At 40.0% G+C, this 14,212-nt stretch overlaps 1 protein-coding gene and 1 non-coding gene across 2 annotated transcripts; both read right to left on the bottom strand.

The window, feature by feature from the left end:
* Positions 1-332: 332 nt before the first annotated feature.
* LOC149072480 (uncharacterized) lies at positions 333-4,771 on the bottom strand. Its single transcript, XM_089246813.1, has 3 exons — positions 4,723-4,771; positions 1,835-2,009; positions 333-581 (listed from the first exon to the last, which is right to left on the bottom strand). Exons 2-3 carry the CDS (start codon positions 1,950-1,952, stop codon positions 367-369), a joined length of 333 nt encoding a protein of 110 aa, XP_089102939.1. The 5' UTR covers positions 1,953-2,009; positions 4,723-4,771; the 3' UTR covers positions 333-366.
* Positions 4,772-9,984: 5,213 nt separating this feature from the next.
* Positions 9,985-10,057, bottom strand: TRNAR-CCU (transfer RNA arginine (anticodon CCU)). The gene has a single exon. It is a non-coding gene; the product is annotated as a tRNA-Arg (tRNA).
* Between the last annotated feature and the right edge of the window lie 4,155 nt (positions 10,058-14,212).

Here is a 14,212-nt window from a genome sequence, read left to right as displayed (position 1 = left end):
TTTGCCACTTCTTTAATCCTGCCAGTATTATGTATAATAGTTTATTTCTTTATAATGGTTTGTCCCTTTTTCAAATCTTCCAGCAATTGAAAAAAACCCAGGCAGCACTGGGTATTATAGCTAGTATTTTTATAATATAGATTATGTGATGATATATTTTAAGTTTAAAGAATATATAAAGCAAATACCTATAATTTACTGTACTTATATTTATCAATTTTCATGATATATATTTTTTAAGTAAATTTCTCCTTGTTCTTTTTATTATCGTACATCCTCTCATATGTTATATAAGTTTGCCTATCTCATCAGTGAAGTATTACAGGGGTTTTTTTTGTTAATTTTTAATTCCTGTGCCTTTGTTATTTAAACAGATCTCCATGGACTTTGAAACATAGCAGAATAAATTTGCAGTACAAATGTAAAGAACTGTTTTGGGACTTTTGGAAACATCAGCCACTTGAAAACATGTTCGGCTTGTGGATTTCCACATGGGACAGGTTCAGCAGCATTATTCTGGATGCTCATCTTCCTTTTCCTTTTACCAACAGTTGGAGTGGACAAAGATATTCCTTTGCAGACTGAAAGAATTCACAAAACCAGGTACGAATGAAGAAGGAATGTTGAAGTGAGATTATTCCAGTATAAGTAAAAGAATTCACAAGGGAATAAAATGTTTCTACTCCAAAATGTTTCATAAATACAAATCAGATGTAAAATTAACTACAATGAACACACCAATCATTATAAAGGAAAGATCAATAAATAAAAAAACTAGCCTGCTATATTTACTTAAACCTAACACCCCTCTCCACACCATATCTCCTATGCACCTTCATCTTCCAAAATCCAAAATTTGTAGTTTTTTTTTTTAATATTGCTTATTGAATTGAAAGTGCATGTAAAAAAAGTTTAATTTAAAAAAAAAAAAGACACTTCAAATTCAAACACAAAGACCACAACCAGACAAAATGCCCAGCAAAGTGGCTGAAAAACAAATTTGATGATGATGATGTCACATTGATGCTGGGGGAAGGGGACCCCCCCCCCAGCGCGACCCAACCCGCAAGGGTAAAAGGCTTATATCCCTGGAGGGACAGAGCCTGGGTCGTGACTGGTCTGTCGGGGGAAGGGGACCTACGACAGGGCTTGACTGATGAAAAAATTTAGGAACAACTCAAATTTCTTGGGGGAGGTGCAAAGCATTTTTTTCCCAAAGAAAACCAGTAAAAAATACTGGGGGTGAGGGTTTTTTCTCACTTCATCAAGGACTTGACAACCACTACTTTTCCATGTTGGTAGACATGCTGAATTAATTTTCAAATTGTTCTCAAACTTCAATTTAAGTAATTAAAAGTAATAAGTAAAGTAATTTAAGTAAGCAAATCAAGATTGGTATCAATCACAATTTTTTGCAGTGCCTGGGATTGGTCAAAATTTGTGTGCATATGTCAAGGACCGAGGAGTTGAAATTCTATTATTTCTTCGATGAATGATGACAGGTCACGTCTTCCAGTTTTATACTCCCAGAATGCCCTTTTCTTTTCAAGGTAATGATTTAACATGTTATATTTGAACCAGAGGAGGTGGAATGAACAAACATGCTTTTTACAAACCAAGGGAATCGTGTCATTTAAAACATAATATAGTTTTGTCCTAGATTCCTTCCACTGACGTACCCCACCCACTGATTCCAAACAGTCTTTGAAAATTACCGCTAACCTTTCCCTCAAGAGTTGTTGGTTTTTCAAAAACTTTGATTAACTTTTTTTCTTATGATTATCTGACTCAGCAATTTACCAAAAAATAAATAAGAAAAAATGTTCATAATTACATGGACCAAGTCTAGAATCACTTGATTGACCTTCAGCTGTAGTGATCGATGAACCAGCATTTGTTAGAGAAGAAAGTCTCTGGGTGCTTGACATACTTGCCATAGTATCAGTATTCATGAAAGCTTCATTGACATGAGGGGATCCTCGCAGCTTGGACTTCAGCTTTTTCTCAAGCTTAAATAGAATTATTTCACAACAATATTAGAACGTTGAAAATGTATATAGGCCTACTTACACTAAATTACATGTAATAATATAATTTTAGAGTGGATCAAATGAAAAAAATGAGAAACAGAATGAAATGACAGTCTATTTCAAATGTAATCTCCAAAGCTACACAAGCCCTTAAATAGTAGAATTGGACCTTAGGATATAGCTTATGCAAATTTAAACTACCAGGCTATATCAGGGCTGGCAAAATTGCAAAAAAATCTAAACAGAAAAAAATTAATGTTTAGTTTGACTTTTTAAAAATAAAAAGAAGGTAAATTCTGCCTTCCAGGGCCAGATTTGAACCCGCACCTAAATCCTATAGGATTTATTATTATTATATTAGGCTGGAACTTGTCCTCTTCTATACAAAGATAGGTTCCCCCACTCTCCTCAGGATAAACTGATTTTCTTAATACCCTACTACTACTACTTAACCATAAATGCACCTCATACTCATTCCTCCACAGAATTCTAATGAATCGACACATGCTGGAATGAGTGTTCTGGGTGTATGTGTGGCCTCAATGTAGGGTTACTAACCGTCCTCCTTTTTGATGTCATTTCAAGCATCCTACGTTTTGGAAAATTCACCCTTTTGTTCTACTTTTCAGGGGTTTGCAGAGTTTTTATTATTATTTTTCTACACTTTCAAACATATATTTCTTCATTAATATGTGTTTTTGTTTTTCTTCCCACATGCATTCACCAATAGCCCTCGAAATTCCCATAATGGTCAATGTTTTGTTTTTGCTTTTTTAGTGGTTCTATTTTAGAGTTGTGAAAAATCATTCTTGTGGTCAGTTTTATTGATCGGAATAGTGGCACCATTTATTGTGAACATTGGGATAAGCGACGTCATTAAGGGTGCATGCATATGCAGCATTTTTCAACCTATGGTTTAGAAAGATGGGACAGGTGATCTGCAGACAGCCTAATATTTTTAAAAAAGTGAAAATTATTTGATTATTTTTATTGTCACGAATAATAAAAAATAGTCACAAAGGTTTGAATAAAATTTCAGACGCATATACAGCAAGTCAGTGGTTATCAAGATGGGCATTGCCAAACTTTGTTATGGGTGATCTGTCAATATCGATGTGTGCCTGTTCGGTGTTTTTAACCCTCCGAGGATCACAGAAGATTTGAAAAATGGTTTGAAAAAAAACATTTCAACTTAAACAAAATGTTTTCAAAAGTGGCCAGCTTGAAAATTATTTTCCCTCCTTCTGCTCCACGGGACATCCGAAAAAGGGTCATAGGGATTTGGCTGAAATGACATTTGTGTAACACCTACTTAATGTTTCTATTCTTTAGGCAGAACAATAGTGAACCTCTGGTCAAGCCTGCGCCATCGTTCTGATAGAGCAGAGAGTTATTTACACATACACTTAACTATTCAGAAATGTAGATGAGGGCAAATTGTATTATATGTTATGTTTAGGGAATAATTTATAATTTCTGTGTTCTCATATCTGCTTTCAGACTCAAATTTTATAGTCTATTTTTCAATATCAATTGCAATGATTGATTAATTTTTCATTCAGTGAAAATTAAATTATCGAGTCTACCTGCAAATCACGTATGCAATCATCATGGACCAAGATGGGCATCACGGACCACCTTGTCTACTGACCATAGGTTGAGAAATGCTGTTTTATATAATTAATGAGAAAATGACAACTTTTGGAATAAATGAGCAATCATTTTGTTTCAGTTGTTAAAATTGAAACAAAGTTTTATTTTTTTTCCCCCTGCAGTGTTATTTACAGGAGGTAAGAGAGATAGGGTTTCCCTCATTATACTTTAGCAATATCGCATCTCATGACTAGAGCCCAGAAGTTTAGGCACTAAAAATGACCGAAATAGACAGGCAAAAAGCCAATGAAAATACCTAAAATAAGCACTATAAAAAGGTAACAGCAAATAATATGCATGTCCAATGAAAATAATTAAGAATATTTTCATCAAATGATAAAGTTTCAACCAGCCCAGTGACAGACTTTATATTTTCTTAATTTTTTACTTCTTGTTATATTTATCATAAAATAAAGATTGTCCTCTGAAAGTTTTTTTCGGATAATCCGAGTTAGTCTCAGAAAAGAGTGACCTACAGATTGAGGGACCAGGTTAATGAATGATCTAGAGCAGTGGTTCCCAACCAGACATGCTGGAGAGCATTTTTTTTTAGGGGTGCGAGATAAAAAATAATACGTTGACTGATTATTCAGGAAAATTAAAATGATAAAAACTGAATTTATAAATTCCTAAAAAAAATGAGTTGTACCAATATTTTAACTTCCATTTACAGAAACGTACCTTTCGAATTTCACGTTTTAAAAGTTTCTTTTTCGATTAGAGATCGTATTTGTTTTCTATTTTGGTTGAGAAAAATACCATCATTTATTTAACTATTTTGTGGTTTGTTTACATTGGTACCCCGTGTTATAAGCATGCTGTGCTTAGATTTGATACTGCCGTTAACACACGAGTCAGGAAAAACGTCAAAAAATTCAAAGAAACATTCATTTATAGTTGTTGCAACTGGAATCAGTAAGTGAGGAACTACTCAACGAAACTGCTTTCCAAATCTCAAATATTACATTAAAAAACGGCAATTTTTTTTAGTTTTGTTTTCGAATTACAAAAAAATCAAATGACTCAGAGGTGTATTTACCGGTGGGTGCTCTTTCCCAGGGTAGCAAAATTCAAAATGACAAAAAGAGTGACCTAGACAGTGAGAGGAGAGTTCAGTGAGCAACCAAAAGACAGAATGATAACAAAAAGAAGATACAAAACTTACAATGAAATCAAAACGAAGAAAGAATGAAAAATTAAGATAAATTATTTTTCAAACCTGCAACTCTTTACTCTCTCCCTGAAGTAAACAATCATCAACAGTTGAGGTGGCTAAGGAGAACCGAACGAACAATGAAGTGAAGTCCACGTTTCCCGTATTTTCTAGGAAAGAATTATTTTTCCGATAGCATTCGTTATTGTTTTTGTGAAAATGCTCATTTTTCAAATATGCTAAGAAAATTTACTTCGAAATTTTTCATTCAAGAATTCATGATTTATCGCCAGTTGTGCATCAATGAAATGTCCCGGTTTTTCAAATATGGTCATGCTAGTCCGCGGCTGCGGAGAAAATGATGGCCAAAGAAAATTTTGAAATTTATTTATTATTTACTTAATTTATTAATTTTATTTTGTGTGTGTGTTCCTGGCCTTATTGAAAAATTTTTCTGTTTCCAAAAGTTTAAAATCAGCAAGAAAACGAAAACAAAACATTAATCTGAGTTTTAAGATTTACGAGAGAAACTAAATTAAACCATAATCAGCGCCGTCTTAAGAGCATCAAGGGGCTGCGGGAAAAATGTTTTTGCGGCCCTACCTGATTATAAATGTTTATCCGTACTAATTTACATGTTTATTCCCGAAAATTTTAACCGGGTCTCATTTGCATGAGACCTCTCTGCCATTTCCTCCACAAGGGTGGAGCTGAAAGGGTTCCAGCAATAGGGTCCAGGACGATTATCATCATTTTTTGTTGTTCCAAGTAATAAGTTCACTATAAATGGGCCCGTGGAAAGTCTGGTCTGGGGTCCACCACAGGTCTTAGCCAAGGGGCCCCCTGCTACAGAATGGGGTAAATGCCTTCTGCTCTTGAGGTCTTCCGGGCAGTGACTGGGTAGGCCCATACGTTAAGACGGCACTGATAATGATAGATTAAACCATACGCCATCGAAACAAGAACGGAACATCTAGCCATGGGTGAAGATACGGGGGGGGGGCATGGTAAGGCATTGCGCCCCCCCTCCCCCCAGCGTCAAAGGTGGAGTCGACTGATCTAATGTATATATGAATTGACATCATCATCATCGTGCCCCCCAGCAATAATGACCGTGACCCCACCACCAGACCTCCAAGTCTATCTTCGCCTATGCATCTAGCTATTGATCGGGCCCCGAAATACTGTTAAGACTGCCTTGAGCTTGAAGACAAAGCCGGAACTAGGTACAAAGTCAGCCAGGTACGTATTTTGGCGCCCCCGTGTAATGTAGAAGGAGCAATTTAAGGGTTGAATCAGCAAAAAACCACACCGGGGGAAAATGATCGGCTTGCCCCCCCCCCCCACACCATAGGCGGAGATAGACTTGGAAGTCTGGGGGGCACGATGATGATGTCAATTCATATATACATTAGTTCAGTCGGCTACACCTTTGACGCTAGGGGCGCAATGCCTCCACCACGCACCCCCCGGATCTCCGCCCATGCCCCCATGCCAACTGCGACCCTGGGAACCAGGTCAGTGCGTCCAGCACCCATGAAAATTCAGATTAAATGAAAGAAATAATCCCAGAATTTTGATAGAAGTTCAGAATTTATGACATTCTGGATGGAAATTCAGAATTTTTGTGAAGGAAATTATTTCCGTAAGTCCGGGGCCCGGTCTAAAAGGCAGCTCTGGCTCCCAGGTCACTCTTTTGGTTATTCATATGTTTGCACACCCTTTAGGTCACTATTTTGGTCTCTCACTGACCTGGTCCCTTGCTCTCTAGGCCATTCTTTTGGGTCACGTTTTGTTATTTTACAGTTTTGGTCAAAGGAGGGTTCCAGGACAAAGTGGCGCACGTTTATGGAACTTCTGAAATAATTTTTCTCACCAATTCTGAAGAAGTTTCTGATTAATTATATTTCTTTCAATCTAAAATCGCCTCAAATGATTCTGTAATTATTTTTTTCGGTAATTCTGAAAATATTCCTTCTCACTATTTTGAAATTATTTTCTTAATATATCTTGGCATTATTTCTTTAAATCTTGAAATTATTTATTTCAATAACGCTGCAGTAAAACTCTTAGGCTCAATCAAATTATTTTTTTAATTTAATCGTCTTTCAATGTTTACCGTCATTGTCTAAAAATGATCGGCAGGCCACAACAAAAAGTTCCAGGGGCCTCGAAGGGCAAATGTAGCCTACGGGCCATGCGTTGAAGACCCCTGTGCTAACCGAAATCCCCGTTGGTGGCCAATATTTTCGGGCCCATAGTGATCCATCCGGAGAGAAAGGTTCACTGTTTCATTTAATTGGACTGTGTCCACCATATAATATACACAGGGTGCTTACCAAACAGGGGGGGGGGTGTGGCATTTTACAGGTAAACCGTTGATTTTAGAGGTATATATACTTCCAATTATAAGTATAAACAGTTTCCAAATAACGTGAAGTACTCAGATATGTCATTCACGTTGCAAGCGGTTGTATAGTTATTAAAAGAAAATAAAACAAACGTTTTAGACAGCCCCCGTGTGCCCCAAAACCCAATTTAGAAAGTTGTTGTCCTGTCTCTCCCGATGCCAAGAAAAAAGAATTTCATGTTTCTAAATGCGAAATATTCACTGAGATATTTCAATTAGAAAAACGGAGGAAAGTTGGGGAAAAAATAGGTCAAAATGAGGAAAAACAATTTTACCCGTGTTTAACGCTGTTTTTTCAAACTTTTGTCCGTTTTTCGAATTCAAATATCTCAGTGAATATTTCGCATTTAGAAACATGAAATTCTTTTTTCTTGGCATCAGGAGAGACAGGACAACAACTTTCTAAGTTGGGGTTTGGGGGCACACGGGGGTCTGTATAAAAAGGTATTTTTTCAGTATGTTGAGAAAATTCGGGCCTATGTAATAGTATGTGCTGCATAGGGATATTATAATGATTAAAATGAAAATTCCTAACAGATATGGACATCCTAAGGTGCAACGAAACACCATTTAGGAGCCATCATTATTATTAAACAAGATGAAAGGAATGACGAAATTAGATCTTCCACAGCATAGGCGGAGATTGACTTGGAAGTCTGGGGGGGGGCACGATGATGATGTCAGCTCATATGTACATTAGATCAGTCGACTCCACCAGTGACGCTGGGCCCCCCCCCGTATCTCCCCCCGTCTACAGCCCTGAGCTTGGGTCTGGTTCGATGATGATTGTAGGCTTGTAGGGGTAGTCCAACTAACACGAAACATGATATGACAAAACAAAAATCTACGAGAGCGACACGTTACTCGCGTTGATGGTTCGGTCGCCAATCTCCCGATTTTCCCGCGGGACAATAGGATGGCGTCGGCTTTACAAGTGCCGCCATCTGTGAGATAAAATACAAATCGAATCTCACCACAATCCAATCCGGAAACAACTTTTTCATCTGAAGGTAGTTAATCGCGTGAACTTGACGTCGCACCGATTATGTCTATCATGTCAAAGAAAGAGCACCAAGCACTCGAGTATATAAGGGATCTCATGATATAATGGCATCTGTTCTATATAGATTATACATTTCTAGATTAAAATTACGTTAAATTGGTAGGAATGTACTTCCCCAGCCGGGTGGAGGGCTCTCAGAACATCACTTTGCCCAAGGACCATGATGCTGTTAAGACGGCCCTCACTTCCTGGAGAAGGGCCCCTAGGCTGACATCTTTCACTGGGGCCCTTCTATAGTGAATTTATATCATGAAAAACAAAAACTAGAGTTAACTGTTCCAGGCTCGGAGCCCTGTCAGCTCCACCCTTGTGGGACCATGCAACTAGCACCAGAGCCCCACTTTTATTTAGGACCCTGGTCAAAACAGGGATTAGTGGGGCCCCTCATGAATCAAAGACGTTTGGTTAGTCAACGAATATGAGATTTAATGTTTCCATTTGGGGCACATAACGTTATGAAGCCTCTCACAAAAGTAAAGAGAGTGACAGGAAGCGGGGGATCGAGCTTAAATTAATTTTGAAAATGTATTTTTCGTTTTTTAAATTCTCTCAAAAATCATGACTCGAGGAGGGAAGAGGGCGCCTTTCCCCCTCTTTCACATGAACAAATCAAGTTCAAAAGAGCACCGACACGTCAACTATGACATGGCCGGACTTGAGCACACTTGTAATTGTTTTCGCAGGGGAGCTGGCACTGTGTTGTCCAATTTATTGCCGGACGGCTTTTTTGTAACCATGACATATCAGTTTGATAGTAACTTTCGGAAGCCAATGTAAACCCGACGTGTGTCAGAGTGTCCATGGACCCCAAAGTATAATGTTTTGCATTGTTCTGCAGCGCGCCCTCAACCGACTGGAAATGTTCTGCGGTAAAAATTACCATAATAATGTTTTTTCTTAAAATTCTTCCAGATTGCTCTGCAGTAGCACTGATTGTTCTGAGATTGTGGCACATTCCCCTTTAAGCCGGATTTATCTAAAATTCACAGGTAAAGAAATAAAGCATTCAAGTTAATTAATATTGCAGGAAGAAGTGATAATTACTTTTGGAATCCCAGAACTACCCGTAGACGTTACAGGTCATATCCCGGAGTTGTGTCCGAAAATTGGCATTATTCACAAAAAGCATTTAAACTATAAATTTAGTCTGAAATCAATCTATAAAGTAAAATGCATAATGGATATACAGTCGAATCCCGTTATAACGAACGCCAAGAGACCGGAGGAATCACTTCGCGTTAAAACGAAATTTCGTTATAAAGGAATTCCAGGTTACATTGTTCCTATGTAAATTTATTTGGGCGATTAGAAAAGTGTTCGTTAAAACGGGATTTTCGCTATAACGGTATTCGTTGAAACGGGATTCGACTGTATTAACTAGGGAGAAAAATTGCACGCGCCCAGTGACACATAAGGGCCGGAGACCGTAGCCAGGCATTTTCAAAGAAGTGTGGAAAGGACTTGAAAAAAGAAAGAAGAAGCTGGCATATGTTCAAGTGGGAGAGAGAATGGTCCAAATATACAATGTATACAAATTACATATATACAGCGCTTCGACTGCGACGGGAAACGAAGCCTCCGTCCACAGTGATGGGCAGTTTTGTATCCCTTCCCTTTTACAGAATATGCAATATATACACACACAGAGGCTGCACTGCAGACGGGAAAAAAAAACCATCCCTGCCGGGAATCGAACCCGGGACCCTTGGATTAGGAGTCCATCGCGCTATCCACTGCGCTACAGGGACTTCAGGAGAATTATGTCAACATTTAAAAGCGACCTTAATACCGTATTTACAAATGGGAGCCATTCCAATATTAACGTCAGCAGATTTTAGCCTTTTTTGATCCCCTCCCCCCTTGTCAACAAAATTTCGTCAGCTCTGCCCCCAGCTCCTAAAGCATATTGAGATCAGACGTAGCTGGCATGTTCAAGTGGGAGAGAGAATGGTCAAACTACACAATAATATATATATATACACAGCGCCTCGCCTGTGACGGGAAACGAAGAAACAAAGCCTCCGATGTGCTGGGCATGGCCCCCACATCCTGTAGCGGGGCCCCTAGGCTGGGATCTTTTGCGGGCCCGTCGGTCAGAATTTTAACGGGCCCCTTCTGTAGCTAATTTATAGCGTGAAAAAGCAAAAAAAAAGATAATGGTCCCGGGCCCTGTCAGCCCCCCTCCCATGTGGGGGCCATGGTGCTGGGCAGGTGCCCGAGTGGCATGGTGGTAAGATGCTCGTCTACCACAGTGAAGGTTGTTGTCAGGGTCCCGGGTTCGAATCCAAGGGAGGATATAGATAAGATATCCTCCCTTGGGTAGATATAGATAAGATATCCTGGTGCGATCGCACCCTTCACACCTCCCTAAGTCCGACCCCGTGTTTCCAGCATCAGAAAACGAGACATGAACAGATATTGCAATAAAACCTCTGTCCAAATCCAGTTTCTGATACATTTGTGAGGTATATAACACTTTCCTTAATCCAATACATACATGCTCAACCCATGGCCTAATGTGGCCCTCAGAGTCATCTGATGTGTCTCCTGAAGGTTGAGCACACTTGATCTTATAGCATGGGTGGAGAACTTCTCTTTGTTCGCGGGTCAACATAATGGTCAGCTGCAACGTCGTGGGCTGCACCAGTGGCGCCACTTCAGCGTATAAGCCGCACCATTATTTAAATTAATTATTTAATTACTTTCGTCACTAGAAATAAGTAGTCTGTAAGCAATTTGTTAATCTGGAACCGAAAGCTCAAGTAATTATAAGAAATTTATTTTTTTTTCCTGGCACTTTTACCTTAACGAAGGCCACACAAAATCATTTCACGGGCCGCCGGCCACCCCTGATTTATTGCAAGGGTGCTCAACCTTTTGAAAAGTGCAGGGCCACTTCATTGGTATGAAAACATGTTGCGGGTCGCTTCAGTGATCGAGAACAGCGCCATCGCAAGTCACTCAAGTGATCTGTAACTGTTCTGCGAGTCCCTTCAGTACTTTGTAACTGTGCCACGGATCACTCAAGTGATCTATAAAAATGCCGGCGTGTATCTTAAATTTTCTTGAAATTTGTCACATGCCGTTAAAGTGATCTGAAACTGTGCCGCTGCTCATTTAAGTGATGTGCCGCGGGCCGCTTGATGTGGAAGTGCGCAGCAGGTCCCACCCGGGCCTCAAGTGCAGAGGAGACTCATGAAAATCAGATAGATAGTTGAATCCCATTATAACGAACCCCGAGAGATCGAAGAAATCGATTCGTTACAGGGCTGGTCTTAGACCTAGTGGCGTCCGGTGCAGAAACAGCAGTCAGCGCCCCCCCCCCAGGCGTGAATCCAGAGTGATGTGTCAGAGAAGCCAATTTTTGCTAGTCATTACTGTCCCGTAAAATACGGGACAGATTCATTCTACCATATTATCAGACTCTTGGTGTGGTGATCGTCCTGATCATCCCCCCACACCTCTTGCTTGGATATTAAGGGACGAAGAAATCGGAAAAGCTTCTTCTAGAACGGGATTACTGCTATTTAACTAGTAAACAAGAATAAAACCCCAACTTTTTTGATTTAATTACGAGATTTAAAAACATTAAAAAAAGCAAAACGTCACACATTTATGCAGGACACTCATCACAAAGAATCTTTATCTTCTTCATACTTATTTTAATTGAATTTTATGGTAAAATTCGTGTATATAGTGCACGCATCACGTACGGGCAAAGCTGATAATAAAAGTGGTTAAATTAAAGTGATATTTCCGTACGACTTCTTTCATATTTATAAAACTCATAAACTTCATTTGAAATTATCCCTTTCAGACCCAGTACTAAGAAACAGAAGGGGGCAGGCAAACACCAGCTAAAACACCGGGCCCTGCAACATGGGCAGGCCCGTAACAGGCAACTTGGGCGGTGCCCCGAGCCGAATTGGAGGGGGGGGGGGGCCTTGTAACTCCTTTTTCTGAGCATAACCATTTCAAGGAGACTCTAAGAAAAGACTGCCCCCGAGAAAGCACGCTACGGCCTTGGGGGAAGGAGCAGGGCCGTCTTAAGAGCATCATGGGCCCCTCCCCCCCGGGTCAAGTGCTGTTTCTGAGGCCCTACCTAGTAAATTCTAGAAAATTTCAACTAGGTCTTATTTTCGTGAGGTCCCTGTATACTCTTGAGGCTTCCGGACAGAGCCCGGGTTGGCCCATGCGTTAAGACGGCACTGGGAGGGGGTTGTTTTTTCTCTGTAGATTTTTTTTACCCTCAGGGACTTCGGCTTTAATCATTTGATCACTTTTGCCGCTCTCTGACATGGTCCCCACTCTTTTTGGCCATTTATATGCTTGTCCACTATTTAGTCACTCAACTGCTTGCACACTAAGTCAGTGGTTCTCGACTTTTAGAAGTCTACGGCCCGGTTTATTTATTTTTCTGTGAATGGAAGGCCAAGTCACAGGGCCGCAACTAGGCTGAAGCAGGTGGATCTGGTGCCCCCGGCGCCGGACCAGGGGGAGTCGAATTCACCCTTTAACTCAGGGGCTCTTAACTTTTTCACCCACGATCCATGAAACGGTTCATTTTTTCAAAATTAGTGAAACCAGTGGCGCAATAAGTGCATTTGTAATAGGATAGCGAGTGGATTTGTACGACCCATTACGGAGACTCATGCGAATCAAATTTCAGTCGTGACCCATGGCTCAAGAATCCCTGGCTGTAAGTGGATTTATACGACCCATCTTGGAAGTCACTGTGAATCAAGTTTGGGTCGTGACAGGGACGTCATTTCAACTTTTTCCGGGGGGGGGGCAAAGCACATGTACTTAATGTATATATATATATATATTTGTGTATATATATTACCATTTTAGTGTATTTTCAAAAGTCGGGGGGGGGGGGCAACGGCCCCTCCCCTAAATGACGGGCCTGGTTCGTGAGAGATACATTGCATCAATTATCAAGTATTTCATCAAATTAAAATTTTCTATATATATACAGTTCGAAATTTTATATTTAATTTTTTTTTTGTTCGTCCCCGCTATTATTTTCGCACCAGGCCCCGAATCTGGCGAGGGCGGCCCCAGGGCACATGATGTTCTTGAGACGGCCCTGTGCATGACACCTTGGTGGACTTGAATAGCAACGGGTGTTTTTTTTTACAGCGTTGTGTCGAATTTTCGGCCAATTTTAAGTGTTAAAAATTTAATTAATAAAAATTGATGAATATTGTCGCTGGTAGCAAAAACAGAGTCCCTCTACCTTATATACACATCTTACTATATTAGGTAACGGGACTCTGTTGACCATGACATGAAAGCTATTATTTTTATATTGGTCAATTGGACCCGTTTTGAAATTTCAACTGCTCTTTGAAATTGTTCACATAAAAATTTGGTCTCGAATTTCCCGAAAATGTTCCTATTCTCAATCACGCTGATGCAAAAATTTTCAATTAATTTGATTATTTAATTTAAATTATGTGGCCGAAATCATTATCATTCGATAGATGGCGTCAGATGATTTAAGGAAAATTCACCGCTGGGAAAATTTACCGACAACAGTTTGTCACCAGTAAGCGAGTAGCCATTGAGTGACCACATGACTGACTTACTGGCCCGCGGGCCGACTGTGGCCCTCGGTGTCATCTGATGTGGTCACGACCTCAAACCTGATTTTGTAAAAACGGAATGTGCCGCACATTTCCTGACCACTTTAGTGGCCCGAGACATATTCAAAGATCACTCAAGCGTCCCGTGCACACATCTAGATCACTCGAACGCCCAGTGCACACTTCTAGACCACTTACAAGGCGGCGTGTGTCACATTCCCAGATCACTCAAGTGACCGACGGCATATTCAAGGATCACTCGAGTGACCTGCGCCGCAGTTCCAGATCACTAAAGCGGTCAATGGCACACTT

The sequence above is a fragment of the Pholcus phalangioides genome, unplaced genomic scaffold (genome assembly GCF_987345545.1).
Source record: "Pholcus phalangioides strain wild (caught in Gottingen) unplaced genomic scaffold, Ppha-v1.0 ptg000017l_1, whole genome shotgun sequence".
NCBI lineage: Eukaryota > Metazoa > Arthropoda > Arachnida > Araneae > Pholcidae > Pholcus > Pholcus phalangioides.
This window is presented reverse-complemented; position numbering and strand designations above follow the sequence as displayed.

Coding starts and splice junctions, on each gene's coding strand:
- LOC149072480 (XM_089246813.1), bottom strand. CDS start 1,952: ATGAATACTGATACTATGGCAAGTATGTCAAGCACCCAGAGACTTTCT. Junction 582..1,834: donor TGATTCTAGACTTGGTCCAT/GTAATTATGAAC, acceptor GAATTCTTTCAG/TCTGCAAAGGAATATCTTTG.